Below are 18,880 nucleotides of genomic sequence, written 5' to 3'. Positions count from 1 at the left end.
AAGTGGGAGCTTTGGTCAGCTGCAGTGGTGCACATTTAGATTTCTGGAGCTGAGATGAAAATGCCTATGTAGTCTAAGCACATCCTCCCACATAATACTAAATTTCACATTGCTACACCTCTGCTGAGAAGAAATACTTTATAAAACCTTGTCTGTGGAAAACCTGCTGTTCAAATGCCATGACCTAAATCAGAGGCTGCAGTTGTACAAAGTCACACGATGGGGTATTCAGAGTCTTTTCCAGTAGCAAAATTTTTCTGATTCCCAAGCTACCTGCAGATGGATTCCTATAATTTTTGAGAATGGTTTAAAAAACTCACCTAAAATAATCATAGGAAAATTCCTCCAAGGTGTATGGCTTTACTCTTTCTTCACTGTCTGAAACTGCCATCTGAGAGGTTCTGATAACATCTTGTCGTTGGTCAGGGGTCATTGTGACCAGAGCCTGTGGGATGAAAAGCTCTCTGTTACCTGGTATATTTGAAATAAAATATATCTGATATATTCAAAGAGAGGAAGCAGATACAAAACAAGAACAGTGCAAATGAGAATAATCCATCAAGTCCTGTTAACAGGCAGTTAGAACTGTGCAGCTGCCATTTCTCTGTGCCATTCTCAGTCACTAATGCAAGGAACAACAGATGTTTCCATAATGTGGATCACTTCCTGAGGAAGAAAATGTGCTCTGGAACCTACAGCTCCATATGTGAATGTAGCAGTTCCCTCCAACCATAAATACACCTTTAAGCAACCAGGCCAGCTGGAGGGGTTTAGCACAATACATGGATATTCCAAGTCACAAGTTTGTGGTATCCTGAGTGCCAAGATCAGAAGAAAGGCTGAGGTCACTTTTGCCTTGGACAACTTGTCATCTCTCTCATCCACTTTGGTTTCTGCCTTACCTTCAGGGAGATTCTGGCCAGATGTAAGCACTTCAGGAAGGCTTTGACCTCCCTGGGCATTGTACCAAGTTGTGTAGCTCCGTAAGACAGCTTACCACAATCTCCAGCGGAGGCATGGTGACTGTAGGCAAGACGTAGACGGAATCAGTTGGGAAATCCCCTCTCTGCTTGGTCCGCTCGTTGAACCCATTAGCCCACCCTGAGTTCATCACTTGTTCTCCTGTGTCCTGGTCCAGAACTATCAGGTCTCCTTTAAGGAAGCTGAGGAACCCAGATTCTTCTCCCACTGCAAAAAAAACCCCATTGGTTTGAATTGTCTTTTTCCAAATTCCTTGGGAATATTCAATCTATCCATATGTTTACCACTGAGCTGGGCTATTTTCTTGCCTGGGTTTGGGTTGTCTTGGAGAGTGACCACATATTTGGATCGTTTCCTTAGTCCTTCAAGGAAGGTCACCACCAGGTCCCGGATATCCTCTGCATTGTTCGAGGTGAAAGTGTATTCATCACCTTTAATGGTGGCCAGGGTAAAACTCTGCCCTTGTAGCTTTCCTCCTCTGGGATATATTTTTATAGGAGACATAAACACGAAACATAATGACATCCAGAGGCAAAGCTTGGAAAAGAACTGATCTATGCTGAGATTGCCAGCCAAGTCTATTGCTCCTTACCTGCTGCTTGACACAGCTGTGATCTCTGGGAAAGAGAGCTCTAAGAGAACCTGCTCCTGTTCATCCACAAAGTACACCCCTGTCCAGTTGACAGCTACAATCACATCATTTTTAGGCAGGCTTGGTCCTGGGTTGAAGACAAGGCATTCAATCAGTTCATGAAGGGTCTTAGGATACAGAAAATGTTTCAAAGAAGGATGTTTTTTTAATGGATAGAAATAGTGGCAGACTCATAGCCTGAGCCATTGCTAATCAGGATGCACCAAAAAATAATGTATCCAAAACAGACCAGCTAGATGGGTCCCTTCTTGTCTGTGGAATCTCCATCTCTCCTTCCTTTTGCTTTAAAGCATCTTGTCCTCTGGGGATGTGCTCTACTGACTCACCTGAGAATTTGAAGGCTTCATAAAACCGAGAAAACAGCAAAGGCCACTTGAAACGTGCAAAATCCACTACTTCTTCCTTGACCTTTTTTGGGTCTGCCCTCTTCTGAGTATAAATTCCCTACAGAAAATGCAAACCACAACCAACATGAAGCAAAACACAGTTATAACCAGGAAGAGAGCAAAGAAAATCAATCCATGTAACCTGAAGATCTTGGAACAAATATTAATGGAGGTCTCAGTGTGGCTAAGGGCCAAACAAACTACTACAGGAACAACTGACAGTTTGGACGAAGTCCTGGCCTTCAGTTCCCACTTTAGGGAATAATTTGACTTAGAGAGGCTGGGCAAGCATCTGGAGTGACCAGTCTCAGTGAGGCTCATCTCAGCTGACTTTGGGTTTTCCTAAAGTGTGTGTTTACTTTTCAGCTTGACATTCCTTTAGCTGGAAGTGGACACTCATCAGCCCTTGAGCCCCTTATTTAGGGCATCCTTAAACACCTGACACCTCTGTACAAAGCTGACAGGCTGACAGAGGATGTGCAAGATCCAAGTGAATCCCTGTGTCTCCACTGACAGTTAAGGTGAGGTGAGACTCCTAATGCATATGGAGATGTTTACATTGTAGGGATTGTAATCTGAAGCTGGCTCCTGATGTTAAATGCCCATCCTCATGCCAGGAACATCACCCCTCTTGAGTGGTCATGAGTACTGGGTAATGAGTTATGCAGTGTTGCCATGTGAGAGTGTCACAAGTGTTCTAATTGAAGCCAGGGAGGTTTTATACAATGCTTGGCACAACAAGGTCCTGACAATGCCTGGAGACACAGACCACCTCTGTAATACAACCAGTAACACCACAATCTCATATAACAGGAATGTCACCCCAGAAATGGCATTTTGCATCTCACAGTAAATCTTTGCAGGTTGTCTTCTGTCAGATCTTGCATAAAACCCGGTGTAAAGCTGAATATGGTTAATACAAACCCTGCCCTTTCTCACTGATTTAGCTTCAGGCCAGGCTAAGAGCTGAGCTATGATGTCTGACACGTTTAAAACGCACATGAAGCTACTGAAGCACAACATGGTCCTCGACTGGTGATCTATTGTCCCCACCTTTTTATGTGCAGCTATAATGAGCTGAGCCCATTTTTCCACTGTTTTTGAAGCTGTGATCTCTCTGTCCGGAATGTAGGATGGAATTAGATTTAGCAGTCTTTCCAGTACCATCTCTGACCCATAGTCCACATAGTATTGCTGGGAAGCCAGTTCTGCCAGATCTTCCTCCTGTAGGAGCCAAACAAACCAAGTTAATGCTGTTACCAGGTCATCACAACATCCATCCTCCACCACTCCAGGAGCCTGTTGTGGAGGCTGGGTGTACTACAAAATTGTGTGGGGATGCTTCTCTTTGGCAGAACTTCACCTTTTGCAGCTTTTTTGCTCAACTTAAGTTCAGGACATTGACTACTAAAAGCTATGATTAAGCCTTAACATGTTCAGCGACCAGCACCACACAACACTGTACTGTGTGGCAACATTTGCCCCAGCCTTTCTTTGCAGATCAGCCTGTTTCTGATGTCTGCAGTCAGCAATGGGTGATTTTGCTATGGCAGACAAAGCTTAGTGATTGAAAACTGCGTATGTCCATCATTTCCCACATTTGGGAAGCCCACCAACTGCACGTGTAAAACATCCTTTAATGCAGCTGCATTTCAAGCACTTGGTGTGAAGCAACAGAGCTACCGAAATGGTAATAGCACAAGGGAGACCAGGAGCAGCAGAAGGTGAGGGAGAAAGGACAGGATTTCTGACAGGATAAAAGAGCTGCAGTTAATTCAACATAGATGTGAAAAGATGATTTAGTTTCCAAGGTGACTGGATTCTACCAGATCACAGGAGAATGGTCAGGTGTTGGGGAAGAGAGATGTCTTCAATTTGACACCAAGATGATTTTAAACAGAAAAAAAAAACCCCACACAAGCCCCACAAAAAGTTGGCTGTTTGCTAAAAAATCCTACCCAAAAACCATGATGGACATTTTCAGAGATTTTGATGTTTCCTGAAATGCTAGTTTCCATGACACTGGAATAATTCTGTGAGCTCCCAGAGACTCTAATGCTGTGTTTATGCTGCCAGTGTCTGTTCAGTATATGGCAACACTACTGGGTTTGTACTGCATGGCAGAGGTCTGGGTATCCTGCAAATCATCTCTCATGCCTAAGGCTTGGCAGGATTCACCAAGCAGGGTTCTGCTGTGTACTGCTGGTCTGGTGATCTGGTTACAGACTATTTGTGGTGCTCCAAACTGAGGCAGGTGGACAAAGTGCCTGTTCACTCTCCCATCCAAAATTCAACAGGAGACAGTGCTCATGCAGCACATGGAAGCATCCAAGCCCAGTCAAGAGCATCTGATTGCTGTAGTTCCTGTTTTCTACGTGAATACCATAATGCCCAAGCTAATGGGTATCCAGGGAGGAATATTTATCATCCCCTTTGTTGTAACCTATTTCACCATCTCAAAGATACTTGCTGGACCAGACTGGGAGCTGCTGAGGTCACACACCTTGTCACACCGGTACTCCCCAAACTTCACCCCTCGCACGATCTGTTGGTAGATGAGATTGGTGGCCACGTTGTCCTCACTCGGGTTGTGCCAGGGAGTGAAGATCTCCTTCCTGAAGAAGAGCCGCCACGGCGCGTTGCGCTCCTGTGCTCCCTGCTCCTTGGCGTACTGCTCGCACTGGGACACAGCATCCATCACGTGGTCATTGCCACTCCCCAGCGAGGACACCTGGGAAGAGCAGAGGGAAATGTGGCATTCACCTGACCAAATGCAGACCTTTCTAGGTAGAGAGATCTATTTTTGAGCCACTCAGCCAGACTTCCTTCATAATCACAACAATCAATGTATCTATGTCTGCTAGACAGCCAAGACTGAATAGTTCTGCAGCATGGCTGAGTCATTCCATTTTGAGCTCCAGTTTCCCATCCAGATTGAAAGGAGAGCATCAACATGAACCAGCAAAGCCAATGGTCCCATTTTAAACTATTGTTGATTCATATTGTGCTTTGAAACACACTGTTTCAAAGTCATGGGCTTGGACCCAACCATGCTAAGCATCAGAAAAACCCAGAATAAAAAAGCCTGTCCTGTTACAGAAATTTACCTGCCTTCTCTTTGGTGTCTGCCACGAAGCCCCTAAAGGACTATATCCCCTCAGACTTGGCATCCCTGGCTGAATGACTCCTCAAAAAAGATGAAGAAGGCAGAGTATAAACCATTTTTTTCTCCACCTAGAGGCAGAGGTGGCCACATCTGCAGGTGAGAATATACTTCATCCTCTTACACAGCACCTCTTGGAATATTTTAGTTTCATTGACTTGTAGCTGTTGTCTCACCTGATGAAGTTTTACCCCTCTCATTTATGCTCACCTTTTATTTTTACAGAATTTCTGAAAAACATGTGGTTTTATGTTAAAGAAATCAGGTTAGATGCCAATGCAGGAATGGCAGTTTGGATATTAGCTCATTGTGGGAGCTTAATTTCAACTGTTAGCTTTCCGATTAAATTTAATTGGGTCCCTTGCATAAAAATCCAGGTAGGTTGTTTTACTGGAAATTCTTCTCTAATAAGCTTAACTGAGAGCAAGAGAATAGCATCACATAAGTATGTAGGAGGAAAGGAATTTCTGGAGGCTTCTGGTCCAGCACACTGGTCAGAACAGTGCCTCTTTGAATGGCTTTCTCTGTATTTTCCTGTAAAATTCTGAGTATCTCCAATGAGAGAGATTTTCCTACAACCCAGCTGCAGAGTCTGACTACTCTTTTTGTGAAAATCATGGTGACACTTGCATTGTAGAAATAATCCTGCCTTCTGGAAGTTATGTGACAGCAAGGAAAACCTCCCCCTTCTTTCCCAGAGATATTCAGGAACAGAACTTAAGATATACCTTGTCAAAAAGCGCAATGTAGAGTGAAAAGCCAAATCGGTCCTTCAGACTGATTTTGTCAGCCAAAGAATTACAGAGCTCTTTGGCAGTTGTTGCAGAGTCTGTCAACAGCGTCTTTGTTGTCCCATCCATAAATGTGACAGGCAGCATGATTGGTTTCTTGGACTTGGTTGCCTAAAGGATTGAAGTCAAACTTTATGATGTTATGTGTATTTCAATACTATTTACCTGCATACTCTTCCACCCTACTCTGGTAACCACTTACTAATTCCTGATCCTACTGACTGGCTGCTTTTCAATGTTACCATACCACATTTATCAATGGGATAATGTATGGTCAGCCACTGGAAGCACTCAGAAGTCACAGATATTTTATTTAACACATTCAGTCATCGAGGTGCCTACTCCAGTAAATACAAGCATGCTAGGGAATGCTCATGGACACTGGAGCACAGCTGTATGTGCTTGCAAGCTGGTATAGAAAAAGAGCAATTTCTGCACAAACTGCCTGTTCCAGCTATGATTACCCCCAAAGAAGTCCCAGGGACCACTCACAGGAGGCAGTTTGCCAGCACCCACCTTCATCTGGAAGACAGTTTCCTAGAACACACAGGGGCTTGCTCTGTGCCAGCTTGCCTCAATGCCCAACAGCACTCTCAAGCACATTGAATTTACAAATATTGATGCAGCCAAAAGGATTGATCTTCAACACACTCTGGAGCAAAGCCAAGATGTACAGGGAATGCAATACGTTGGAATTATCTGAAAATTCTTGACAGAAATAGGCATTTTGTTGCCCCACATTCTGTCCTGACAAAGATGTGGTTCTTGTGACAGTGAAAGGCTTAAACCCTGAGCCCCAGTTGCCTGGGGAGGACATGGAGGGGCTCATACCTGCAGCTCCAGCCAGCTGGGTGGCTGTGTCCTTGTCCCATTGGCAAATGTCCGCCTCAGCCTCTCTTCACAATAGGGAGCATAACCTGGGGGGCCTCCGTTGATGAAGTTCCTCAAATACTGTTGGCAGCAGGGAACACATTGTTTAGACCTTTGGCTTAAGAGGCCAAGCATTTGCAAAGGTTAACAAGTAATGTTTTATTGGAGAAAAGCCCTCTGTGACTAATGACGGTGATAACACTCAGGCTCGGATCTTCCTACATCACAGCACTGGAAGCTGAGAGAGAGTAGGACAGTCTGCACGCCTGCCTTGTTCTTCTACTGTGCATTTCTGGCCTCAGAGGAGATAAGATACCAGACTAGATAACAGACTTTGACTGAAGCCAGAGCAGCAGCTTTTCTGTTCTTGCTATTGCTGCCACTGATTTCTATCTTTGAATTTTAAAGATGTATTATAAAATGTTATTGAGCTTTGGCCAAAAAGATGGGAGTGAATGAAAAAGATGTGTAAGTAATGATCCAGGGGAATTGTAAGTGAATGCCACTCAGAACACTTAGCTGCCAGCACAAAAGATCTTTCATGGTGACATTAAACAGATATTCCCTTAGTCAGACTTTACATTGCAATTTGGCCTAAACCAGAACTTGAAGTGCTTCAGTGTATGTTAAAAATACAACCATATTATTGTAGAGAAAATTAAATCCTGTGATTTTCACAATATGAAAGATAATACACTGAAAAATATTGCACAAACATGTTGGCCAAAATGCTAAGTAAGACTAATAATTCTGTAAATCTAATTTTTCTGAGAGACTTTATAGATAGATAAAGAGTTCTTTGAATGATAACACACAGCTGTTCCTTCAGAAACACAGACTGCTTTATAACACTGTCAGCCATAAATAACATGGCTAGAGAGACAGCTATCTCTGTCAATCATAACTCACTGCAGCACTACCAAGTACCTATGTAATACAGCCAGGTTATAGAGATGAGAGCTGTTGAAATGATCCTAAGTGTTCGATGCAAGGTAAAAGTGTAGTTTTAATTATACTATTGCCAACAATGAACAATGTAATTACATGTTTTTTCACGTTCCTACTTCCTTGTGACTGAAGCTTCCACCTAAGCCCTCTGTTGGTTGAAAGAAAGGTGCAAAGAACAGGAGTGCTAATGTGTCTTGGCCCATGCTTAACACATGATGCAATAAAGGTGTCTAATGGGATCCAAAGCATAACTTGCATATTTGGGAGCTGGAATACATATTGAAGACCTGCCTCATTATCAGTGAAATCTTTTTCAAAATGTTCAGTTCTAATTGATACTTTTGAATGACAGAATCATAGAAGGAAATAGGTGACATCCACAGGGACTTGGACATGCTTAAGAGTTGGGCCTGTGTGAACCACATGAAATTCAACAAGGACAAGAGCAATTTCCTGTACCTGGGCTGGGGCAAACCCAAGCACAAACACAGGCTGGGCAGAGAATGGATTGAGACTAATCCTGGGGAGAAGGACTTCAGGGTGTTCATGGACAAGAAGCTCAACATGACCCATCAATATGCACTCACAGCCCAGAAGCCATCACCAGCAGCGTGGGCAGCAGGGAGAGGGAGAGGATTCTGCCCCTTTGCTCTGTCCTAACCAGATCCCACCTGGAGTGTTGTGTCCAGCTCTAGGGCCCCCAACACAAAAAAGATACAGACCTGCTGCAGCAAGTCCAGAGGAGGCCACTAAGATGCTCAGAGGGCTGGAGCACCTCTGCTATGGAGACAGGCTGAGAGAGCTGGGAGTGTTCAGCCTGGAGAAGGTTCCAGGGAGATTTTAGAGCACCCTCCAGAACCTAGAGGGCCTATAAGAGAGCTGGAGAGGGACTTTTGATAAGGACATGGAATGACAGGACAAGGGGAAGTTGCCTTAACCTGAAAGAAGGCAGGTTTAGATTGAGCATAAGGAAGAAATGCTTTCCTGTGGAGGTGGTAATGCACTGGAACAGGTTGCCCAGAAAAATTGTGTCTGCCCCATCCCTGGAAACATTCAAGGCCAGGCTGAATGGGACTCTGAGCAATCCGGTCTAGGGAAAGGAGCGCCCTCCTGGCAGCAGGGTTGAACTAGATGACTTACAGAGATCCCTTCCAACCCAAACCATTCTATGCCTCTGTGATTCTATGATCCTGTATTTCTATCATTCTGTGTCTGAGTCTCCAGAACTACTTATAAATTATTTCTGATAAGTGCTTCATTATCCTAAAGCAATCTTCCGCTACTAAAGATTTAAACCAGCACAACTTCCTGTGCCATACTTCTCAGATCTCATTTTCCCACATAATTTAATTGCCTGCGACTTTGCCAGTGATTTATCTTCTTTATTAGATTTCACATCGACAAGGCCTGGGGATGAAGGAGGCATTTCTATTCTTGGCTTCAGCCTTTTCAGTGCTGAAGACCTGGTACCTAATCTGATATCTATGGAAATTAATGGAACATCTTTATTTCCAGTCAGGCACTGGGACAAATTGTCCAGGGAAGGGGTGGAATCACCATCCCTGGAAGTGTTCGAAAAACATGCAGATGTGGTACCTGTGGACATGCTTTAGTGGTACCTGTGGGTAAGCTTTAGCAGTGGGATTGGCAGTGGTTGGACTTGATCTTAGACATTTTTTCCAACCTAATCAATTCTATAACTCTATAACTCATTTGGAAAGCAGAGTGTTCAAATCTAGGCAACAGAACTTTGCCCAGAAAAGAGGAAAAGAAAATCCTTAAGAACAACCTGATTTTCAAAAGTGTCAGCCACTTGGCATCTCCCACTAACTTCAGTCCTGCTGATCCACAGTGCTGCTGGAGATGGATTACATGTTATCTCATGTTTGGAATTGGATGTTTCCAGTACGACACGTGGTGGGGAATGTAGTGTCATTCCAAGAGCACCTTTGCAAATGTACTTCCACGTAAACTAAATCCTTCCCTTTCTATGTGCATTTCTTTTTAGCATAAATTTATATTCATAATTGGTTGTGTTCTATGCTGTCATAGGTTAGCAAGCATAGTCCCGGAAGGGACGTCCTTGCTAAGGGGTGCTTACAGTTTCCTCTGGGAACTGATAGAACCTATCAGCTGGCCAGTTTGAATATGGACAATTCTCTAAGCCACTTAAAGTTGTGATCACCTCTGTGATCCACATTTAAGAATAGGCAAACTCCCCCTCCAAGCTCTCTCTCGTTTCCGGCGCTGGGACAGGTGGCTGCGGGCCCCGAGTGGGGGCCAGCGGGCCCGGCCAGGCCCTGCTTGGGCCAGGCCGGGCCGGGCCATGGCCATCCTGAAGCCATGGACCTGTTCCAGCCATGGAACCCCCCCCACTGCCTTGCCGTGGGCAGCCGGAGCGGCTCGGCTCTCCCCCCTCTCCACTGCGATAAGAAAAATTCAACATTCCAGCTGCAAAGCTGCAAGGCCGAGGTGAGATTAACCCTTTTTACTGCTGTGAAGAGCTGAAAACCTGAGGGAAGAGAGAGAGAGGAGATGCTTAAAGCTGAAATTCTCTTGTGAAGCTATGATATATCAGAGTATCCTGTTGTAATTTCATGAAGATATGGGGGGTGGAGTGTTCAACTCGTGAGCAAAAGCACCTGCGCTGAGATAGGCAGATGCTGACGCAGCTGTAATTTCATGAGAAGTTTGGACAGGGAGAGATGAACCAGATGAGGACTTTTGCTCCAAACGGGAAAGGAGAAAACCTCAGTCCGTAGAGATGAACCAGATGAGGACTTTTGCTCCAAATGGGAAAGGAGAAAACCTCCGTCCCTAGAGATGCTCCCAGAGATAGTCCTAACGATGAAGATGATGAAGACCCTTTGCTCCCAGGGAAGGAGAAGGGCCTCTGTTTTTGTTTCTGAACGGCTCAACCTTAAAATTATACCCCAAAAAACTTCAAGAGTGGACCCTCGAAAGCAGTTGCGGGAAAAGCTGCAAGTCGGGGGAAAGGACTCACACGCAGGCAGAGAGACTCCTCTTCCTAAATGGACTGAACAATATTTGGAAGTGGGCGGCTGGCTCGTTGTGATAATGTTTTCATAGCATGAGCAAGAAGAGACTTCTCTTTCTAAATGGACTGAACAAGGTTATTATGGAAGTGGTAAACAGACTGAACATCTTAAGGGTTGTCTTTTCACATTGTCAGTGGGAGAAGGGAGGAAGGTGGGGGGAGGAGGAGAGTTCTGAAGGTGGTATAATTTTTTTTTTCCTCTTTTAGGTCTGTTAATAAACTTCTTTATATTCTTTCAAGTTTGGTGCCTGTTTTGCATTTCTCCTAATTCTTATCTCACAGCAGATAAACAGTAATGAGTATTTTGGACCAAACCACTACATATGCCTTGCCAGTTTTGGTAGAATAGATGCCTGAGGTCACACTGTCAAAGCCAGTAGATGCTGAATGCACAGACCTTTGCATATGAGAAACAGGGGAGAAATGTGGGCTGGTCTGGTTGTGCAAATTGCACTTGCAGCCTCCCACAAACAAATTTCCTACCAGAAGTCACTTAATCACATCTTCACACATCTACACTGCAGGAGGCATCATCTAATTTGGTTGTCTACATTACCTTTAGAGTCACAGGAAAGGGAGAGTCACTTTTCAGGAGTGACTCATCTAATTCACATTAGACATTGAACTTGGGATAATGCACACTTTCCTTAGGAACTTTGTGGCAAAGACTGGGATTCCCTCTACTGTGAAACCCAAGAGAAAAGCTGGTCCCATGAGTGGAAAAGAAAATGTATTGGCAGATAATTCATCAGACAAATGTCATCTAAAATTTACCTTCACAAATTTCTCAGAAGGAGCAAAACATCCCACGCAGAGGGACATCAAGATCCAACCCCTAGCATGGCTGCTTTTGGATGGGTTCTGGGTCAGCTGCTTGCAGATTTGACAGTAGATTTCATCCCTACAACAGGAATAAAAAAAATAATTAAAAGTTAAACAGAAAAAAATTAGAGGAACTATTTAACATTAATTAATTTCTATTAATAAACATAAACACATAAATTGGCTAAACCAGAGATGTGAAAGTGGCCTTCATTTGACATTTTAGAATTTTTGAATGCTTCATTTAGCAGCTGAAATGAGTTTGAGTTTTTCATTAGCAGACCATTAAAAATATTCACACAAACAAAAGAGATACAATGGTCAAATGGAGTAGTGAGGAACAAGAGTGAGCATTAATAAAACCAATCCAGTTTCATTAGGACTTTCAGAATGTTTGAATCCCTTTGCATGGTCTTTCCACTGGGCCTGATATGGACAGTAAGAAACATGATTCAGCCCAACCTGCATTATACAACACAACCATAAAAATTACAAAATGAGAGCTTTGTAAAGCAGCAGACAGTATCAAACTTGTTTGGATAACTCAAGAAAAGCTCAAGGAAGAAGGAATGAAAAGAATGGCATGTTCATGCCTTTGTCTTGATTTCTAACCTTAAGGCTGGCCTGAGGATGCCATTACCAATAATGAAATGGAGCTTCTCCAGGTTGGAAGTAGGTCGGTCTTCAAGCATGCTATTACCCTGCAGCGTGGACTCACCATCGTGAAGTCTCTTTGTCACCTGCCAACCAGACATATGGGTCTCTTTCAGGACAGCCAGTTACTGTGTCCCCCCCCACCCCCATCCCAAGCATGTGGTGCTCCCCCAGGAGGACTCTTCCACCAGCCAGGAGGGCTCTCAGTAGTTCTCCAATTTAGGATTTTAACAGCAATGGGAGGGTTTGACTGTGTTGTCTTTAATCATGTATGGGTGAAATTAAAAATGGTCCTGTCTAGTCACACTTCCACCTGCTTGGTCTTTTCCCAGGGTTTCTACAATGGTACCCTTGCCTCCCAGCTCTGAGCTGGTCCTGCTGCTGGGAGAGAGCCACCAAGGGTCTTGGGAATAAACTCATCTTATTGCCAAGGAGGACCTGTCCCTTTAACTTAGTCATACTAAAATAATCATCAGTGTTTTAACTGGCAAAATGGACCTATTCCCCATGCTAATGATGCAGCTGAAAATGCATAAGCATGGTGCTGTTTGTGAAAACAAGGATGGCATTCATCTGCCTACCAGCTCGCTGTCTCAGCTAGTCAACCCCACCTCCATTTAGAGAGATGAATATTTTTAGAGTGTGTTCAGAGTCAATTAGGGTGAGCTGGACTGGGTCCTGTTTCTCCCCACTGACCCTTAAGGGAATATCTCACAGAGCAATCTTCATGCTCTCAAGCAGCTATAGCCAGGTGAGATGGTGCCTGCTCTGGAAATGGGCACTCTATTAATTGTTTCCATCACCCCCACTTGAAAGATTTATCATTCCTCACTCTTTTGAGATGGGATTTTTCAAAAGCTCTCAGCTCAGTGTAACTGCTCCCATGGGGAGTTTTGTCCCTGGCAGTGGAATGGAACAGAGGATGGGTGAGTGCTGTTGGAGACCCCACCTCTGCTATCTATGCCATGGTAGAGGGCAGGAAACTAAAAGCAGGGATAACATTCAGACCATCACAGAGTGGTGGGAGGTATCGGCAGCTGGATGGAGGGCTGTGAAAGAGGGGAAGGAAGGTGCTGGATGGATGGAGAACAGGAGCCGAGGGGAGGCTGGCGCGAGGTGCAGAATGACTCAAGGAGACACAGGAAGCCAACCTTTCCCCTTAAACACTCCTTAAATCTTTCAGGCAGAGAGACAGGTAGCGCCAAACCCAGAGGAGGGCTGGTTCTATGTTGTCTAGGGAAAAGCAGAAGAGAGTCAGAGAGGGCTGCAGACAATCCAATGGCACTTGTGCTGCCAGGCGGCCAAGCGTCTCCCCTCACCTCCTCCGTCAGTTTGGATTTCTTCTTGAGTGTTAAGGAGACCAGTTTGTGCCGCACACTGTTCTTCTTGTGCCCATCAATGTGAGTACTCTGCAAAGCAAGAGGGGTGGATGCAAAGTGGTGAGACGCAAGTGCTGAACAAGTGCTCTCCCTGCCTCACCTGGGCTCCTGCAAAAGACCATTAATCCTGAGCAGAGAGTGAGATGTTTCAGAGGCTGGTGAGAACCAGAAGTCTGGACACATATTCCTGTGCCCCTTGATAACCCAGGGCTGGCTCTGAATTTTGTAGATATTCTCTAATCAGTAAGTGTCCTTCAGATCAAAATTATATATTGGGAACATAAAAAAAAAGTTATGTTGAATACATGGCTGATTCCTGCTTAACCCAGGTCCACCCAGTTCTGCTGTATGACAGTGGAAATGAGATGAGCAAGACCACTCTCTGAGACAAGCCATTTGCACAGCAGGTTTTTAGCTGGAAGCCATCTAGCCAGGGATTCATGGACAGGTAGTTACCCACTGTGGTTTCATAACTTTTAATCAGCCCTGTGCTCTATCAGTTTTCCCAGAAGAATACCTTTGATGTGGGACAGCTCCAGGCACTGACTATGTATCATCAAATTACTTGCTGGCTTTCTACTTTTATAGCAAACTTTTGGACCCAGTTAATCTCTCCTCATTTAAGCAGCTTTGAATAATTCAGACCATGATTTCACACCCAATCAACACTTTGAGTCCTATGGCTGTGATGGTTTATATCCATTATAAACATGAGTTGGTGCTGTAAACCTGGATTTGCACATTATTTCACTCCGGCATCTTTTGTACTGTGAAGAGATGTTGCAACCACAGAGAAAAAGGACAGCTTAAATTTTCCTTCTCTACTGTACTACCTGATATCTCGATTGGATAAAATATGCCTTTTTGTAGTAAACAAGCAAGCAATTGTGGGTAGAAGGAATGAAAGGTGATTCTTCGTGTATATTTTTACAGAATTATGATCCTGACGCTATTCTTGTCCAGAAGGGGAAGTCTTGTCTTCACTGGAAGAAGTATCATAATTTCTAAGAATGAGGAGATTTGTTAATTTACCTCTGCAAATGCTGCAGAGATTTGTCAAGAAAACTTCTTGAAAATTACACAATGACATCCAGAAGACGCTAATAGCAGAGAATATCTTGTCCTATTGAATAAAGCAATTGCCAAAGATGGAAATGTATCAGCACTGTGAACATTGATTTATCCAGAACAATGTTTTGTCTGGGAAGGACATTAAGATGAAGTCCTCCAGTGATATCCAGAAGGCACTCAGGATGCAATAGGGATTTACTGTTTTAAAAATTTTTATTTCCACAGTTTAATCTCCTGGTAACTAATTACTTCCTGCTCCAAGATTAAGGACACATTTTTAAATTAGTCTCTTCTGACTCAGGGCAGATCAAAAGGAAATCCCCAAATAAGAAACATAGCACATTGCATTCCCCCCCTGTATTTTAGCCCTGTGGGGTGAAGGAGAGAGCTCAAAGTCCCTTGAGAGATATCAGGGCACTTCCGTCACTGGGGAACATTCAGTTCCTCCTGTGAGGGAGGGACAGGATCAACATCTGACACACAGGCAATTCTCCCTTCGTAGCGTAAGCGCAAATAAAATCATCAAACTGATTGCCTGCCACAAACCCCACAAGTCGCTTCTTTCCAACACATTTCAATATCCAACACCTAATAATAACAACATCTCTTTTACAGCTGCAGCAGTTACCTCTCCTTCTCCCTGCAGAGCCTGCAGTTCTTTCTTATAGGTCTTCTTCCCAAGAGTCTCATAGATTTTTGTCATTACTGGTATCTTCTCACCACCATCACTCATGGCTGTGTGATATTTCGGCTCGGGGAGGTCTCCCATGAAACGCAGGATAGTGATCCATACAGCAAGTGCTGCCTATTTGAAAGGAAAGTTACACCCCATTAGCTCCCACCAGGGCAGTGGAGGGGGTGGGCAAGCCGTCCCACTGTGGTGTCTCTGTACATCTGCAGGAGATAAAACACTTCCCTGCATCACACGTGAAGTTTTGCCTGCGGCACATGTCCCCTCTGAGCATGCTGGGTAGGCCACTGGCTGGGACCACATTCAGGCTCTGTGTTTGTGCCACCACGAATGTGTTTGTGAACCCTACCAGGGGTTTGCTTCTTGATAGGAGATGCCAGCCTTATCAAGGGGCAGAGACTTGCAGCTCCTAACCCACTGCAGAGGGAAAGGAGAACCATAGCGAAGGCAAGTTCATGAATAATATAACGTGCATTATAGCCATGCAGATTCAACCCATTTCTGCTCTTGTACTGCTGGCTATGGGACAAGCGGTTCTTCTCTTACAGCTCTGCACTGGTGTGTATGACAAGGTAAGAAGCAACTTTTCCAGCTCCCTAGAAGCTTTACAAGTGCTACTCAAACAACGGTTTCCATTGCCCATGGCCTGAGCCCAGAGCACCTCATTGTCTTAACACAGATACCAAGGTCCAGAGATGGACCCTCCTCTCTAATGCTCCATCTCTCTAATATTCACTGTCTTACCAGCACTCAAAGCATGCCCGTGGGACAGTGGCCACGGACACATGTGCAGCAGATGAGTGTATCCCAAATGGAAACTGCTGGCACCTTTTGGCTGGAGGGTTACCCAGGCTTGCTCCAACCCACCCAGCCCTGCTCAAGGATTTTCATCCCCTGCCTCACCAACTGGTCTCCTTCATCTTCATGGTACAAGAGAGGCTGCTTGAGAGGCCGGCGGATGTACGTGTGTGTCGTTGTGCCCTGGAAATACGTGGCAGCAAACTTGGCAAATTTATACTCTGAGAGGTCTTCCTCCTCCTCCTCAGGGAGAGGCAATGCTGCATCCAGGTCCTCTTCCTCCAACTCCTTCTGGACTTGCTCAAGATCCTGTTGTGGAAGGACATGTCAGAAACTCAGCATGGCTTTGGCTATCAAAATACCATTTTTCTTTGGGCCTGAATTTTCTGTCAGTTTGATTTCCATCCCAAAAGGAAAAGTCAGATGGAGAGAAAACATGGAATATAGCTCTGGAGCCCATGCAAAGCCCAAGCTCTGAAGGACATGCCTGTGCCCAGGAATGTCCCTAGAGCAGAAGAAGAAGTAACAAGCATGGCCCCACTCACAGCATGGGGAAAGGGTGTCTAAGAGCTAAATGCCTTGAGCTGTGATGAACCAAAAAGGAAAGATCTCAAAGGTCACAGGTCCTTGATGACCTTATAGTGATACTGCTCTCCTCCATTTGGTAGTCCCAGGGAAAGCGGCCAGTCTGCCTGCCCATCTCCAGCCAGAGCATAGTAACACTCTGGGGCCACACAGGAGAGCCTAGCCTTGAAGGAAGCCTTCAGAGACACGCTTTTTTACTGCTGTACTCTTCCTTGACCTATTAATATTTTGCTTTTCTCATGTCTTTCATGAGATAGCCAGGCTCCTGTACATCTCCAGTACCTCGAAGCCATTGGGTGCCTGGCCTTCCTGGCCAGGCAGGGAGGAGGTTGTCCCCAGGAATCCGAACATTTTGTCCACCATTTCTGAGTCATTCACTGGCTCGTTGCGAGCTCTCTCCATTTTTTCTAAGAGCTCTTTCTTCCGACGTGCTTCCTCTTTCTCCTTTACTTCTCTCTCTGCATCTTCCCGTGCCAGCTGGGCCAGGCGTACCTGCAAAAGGACAAGTGCAATGACTGAACTGCTCCTTCCAAAGAGCTGGCAGTAAATTCCACAGGGCCTGGCTGTAGGAAGGCAGGCTGCCTGGTGCTTAGGGCACTATACCCGTATCATAACTTGAAGCAAATCAGTGACATGTCCATGTCGCAGTTTCCCAACTGCAGAAGGACAAAGCAATGCATTTTCCCCATTCCTTAGTGCCTGTTTAGGGGTGTTGGTCCATGTCCAGAAACTCTCACTGACCTCATTTTTTTCTTTTATACAACAGCCCTGCATGTCCACACACACACAGAGTGTCCCAGTTCCCCTTTCATACAATAGCAAAAGCAAGTGAATAATAACTATAATCTCTAGCATTCCTGTGCAGCAAATCAGAAATTCTGGAGCAGCTTCAAACTAATAAAGCACAGAGTACTTTAGAGAATTTAATACAAACCACTCAAGCAGGGCAGAAATCCCTTAGATATTTTTGTCATTGCCCCTCAAAGAAGCAATTTCCTGGAGAACAGACAGAACCCCAGAAAGAGATCAGTCCCCACGTACTTGGTGTTTCTTTTCTGCTTCCTCTTTGGCTTTCTTGGCACTCATCTCCTTTCGAAGTCGCTCCTCTTCTGCCAGCCGAAGTTTCTCTGCTTCCAGGCGTCGATAATACTGTGGGAATAAATAGAAGAGCCTTCTGAATAGGAACCAAATTATTTTTGGATTTTTTTTCCTTTAAAAATGAATCCCAAGAGAACATGATACAGAAGCATGTTTTTCTCCCCTCTCCTCATCTCTGTTTCTCCTCCATGGTACTCACCTCCCCTCGGAGGCGCTTATAGAGCCTTCGGGCAATCATGCCCCGGGCGTAGGCCTGCACGGTGAGGACAGCCCAGAGGCGGTGGCGGAAAGCCCTACGGACCAGGTAGCCCCGGCATCGTGCCTGGAACTCGATGATCCGCCGGCGAGCCATATGGTACTGCTTGTGAAGCTTGCGGGATCGGTACAGGGCCTGCAGCCTCAGGAAGCCAATCCTCATCTGCAAGAGGGAGCAGGATGAAACCACCCCGCCAGCCAGGGGCTCACCCACCATAAGCAGATTTCCATTGCTAATCTCCTGCTTGCACGGCTGTAAATAACAGCCACTGAAATCAGTCCCCAAGACAGCAAACCTTCTGGAGGGAGGTTTTCCAAAAGGGTGAGGAAATGAAGCCCTCTGGCTGCTGCATTGTTTCAAAGCCCAGGAAGGACAAACACAGTTTCTTCCCCACTGAGCCTTTGAGAGGCTTCAGGATGTCGGGTTGGTCATCCCAAGTAACCACAAGCCATGAGGGTTGTTCCTGTGGAGGTCCAGCAGCTGCAAAGCTCCTGCCTGACAGTCAAGATGCTGTTTGATAGCAGGAGGCAGCATCCTAGCCAGCCTGGAAAGTGGCTATTTCTATCAAGTTGCAGGCTTGGAGGATTATATTGAGATACTTTAGATCCCAATATACTTCCCAAAAGACCCTGCTGTTGGGTTCAGAACCAGCTGGAACAGGGAGAGAAGAGGACTAT

At 45.1% G+C, this 18,880-nt stretch overlaps 1 protein-coding gene across 4 annotated transcripts in view; it reads right to left on the bottom strand.

Moving 5' to 3' along the window:
• Positions 1-18,880, bottom strand: part of MYO7A (myosin VIIA) — a 101,826-nt gene that overhangs the window by 11,400 nt on the left and 71,546 nt on the right. For 3 of the 4 annotated variants that reach the window (XM_032098967.1, XM_032098968.1, XM_032098970.1), the window contains 17 exons: positions 18,147-18,365; positions 17,891-17,998; positions 17,132-17,341; positions 16,370-16,573; positions 15,404-15,580; positions 13,645-13,734; positions 12,284-12,411; positions 11,624-11,750; positions 6,805-6,924; positions 5,911-6,084; positions 4,523-4,750; positions 3,073-3,243; positions 1,960-2,077; positions 1,574-1,700; positions 1,290-1,459; positions 998-1,188; positions 321-445 (listed from right to left, as the gene is read on the bottom strand). In XM_032098967.1, the coding sequence (XP_031954858.1) occupies positions 321-445; positions 998-1,188; positions 1,290-1,459; positions 1,574-1,700; positions 1,960-2,077; positions 3,073-3,243; positions 4,523-4,750; positions 5,911-6,084; positions 6,805-6,924; positions 11,624-11,750; positions 12,284-12,411; positions 13,645-13,734; positions 15,404-15,580; positions 16,370-16,573; positions 17,132-17,341; positions 17,891-17,998; positions 18,147-18,365 (2,687 nt within the window). Of the gene's footprint in view, positions 1-320; positions 446-997; positions 1,189-1,289; positions 1,460-1,573; positions 1,701-1,959; positions 2,078-3,072; positions 3,244-4,522; positions 4,751-5,910; positions 6,085-6,804; positions 6,925-11,623; positions 11,751-12,283; positions 12,412-13,476; positions 13,735-15,403; positions 15,581-16,369; positions 16,574-17,131; positions 17,342-17,890; positions 17,999-18,146; positions 18,366-18,880 lie in introns of all 4 variants that reach the window. The other variant, XM_032098966.1, reaches the window with a different exon arrangement.

Source organism: Corvus moneduloides, chromosome 2 (assembly GCF_009650955.1).
Source record: "Corvus moneduloides isolate bCorMon1 chromosome 2, bCorMon1.pri, whole genome shotgun sequence".
In the NCBI taxonomy this organism is placed as follows: domain Eukaryota; kingdom Metazoa; phylum Chordata; class Aves; order Passeriformes; family Corvidae; genus Corvus; species Corvus moneduloides.
This window is presented reverse-complemented; position numbering and strand designations above follow the sequence as displayed.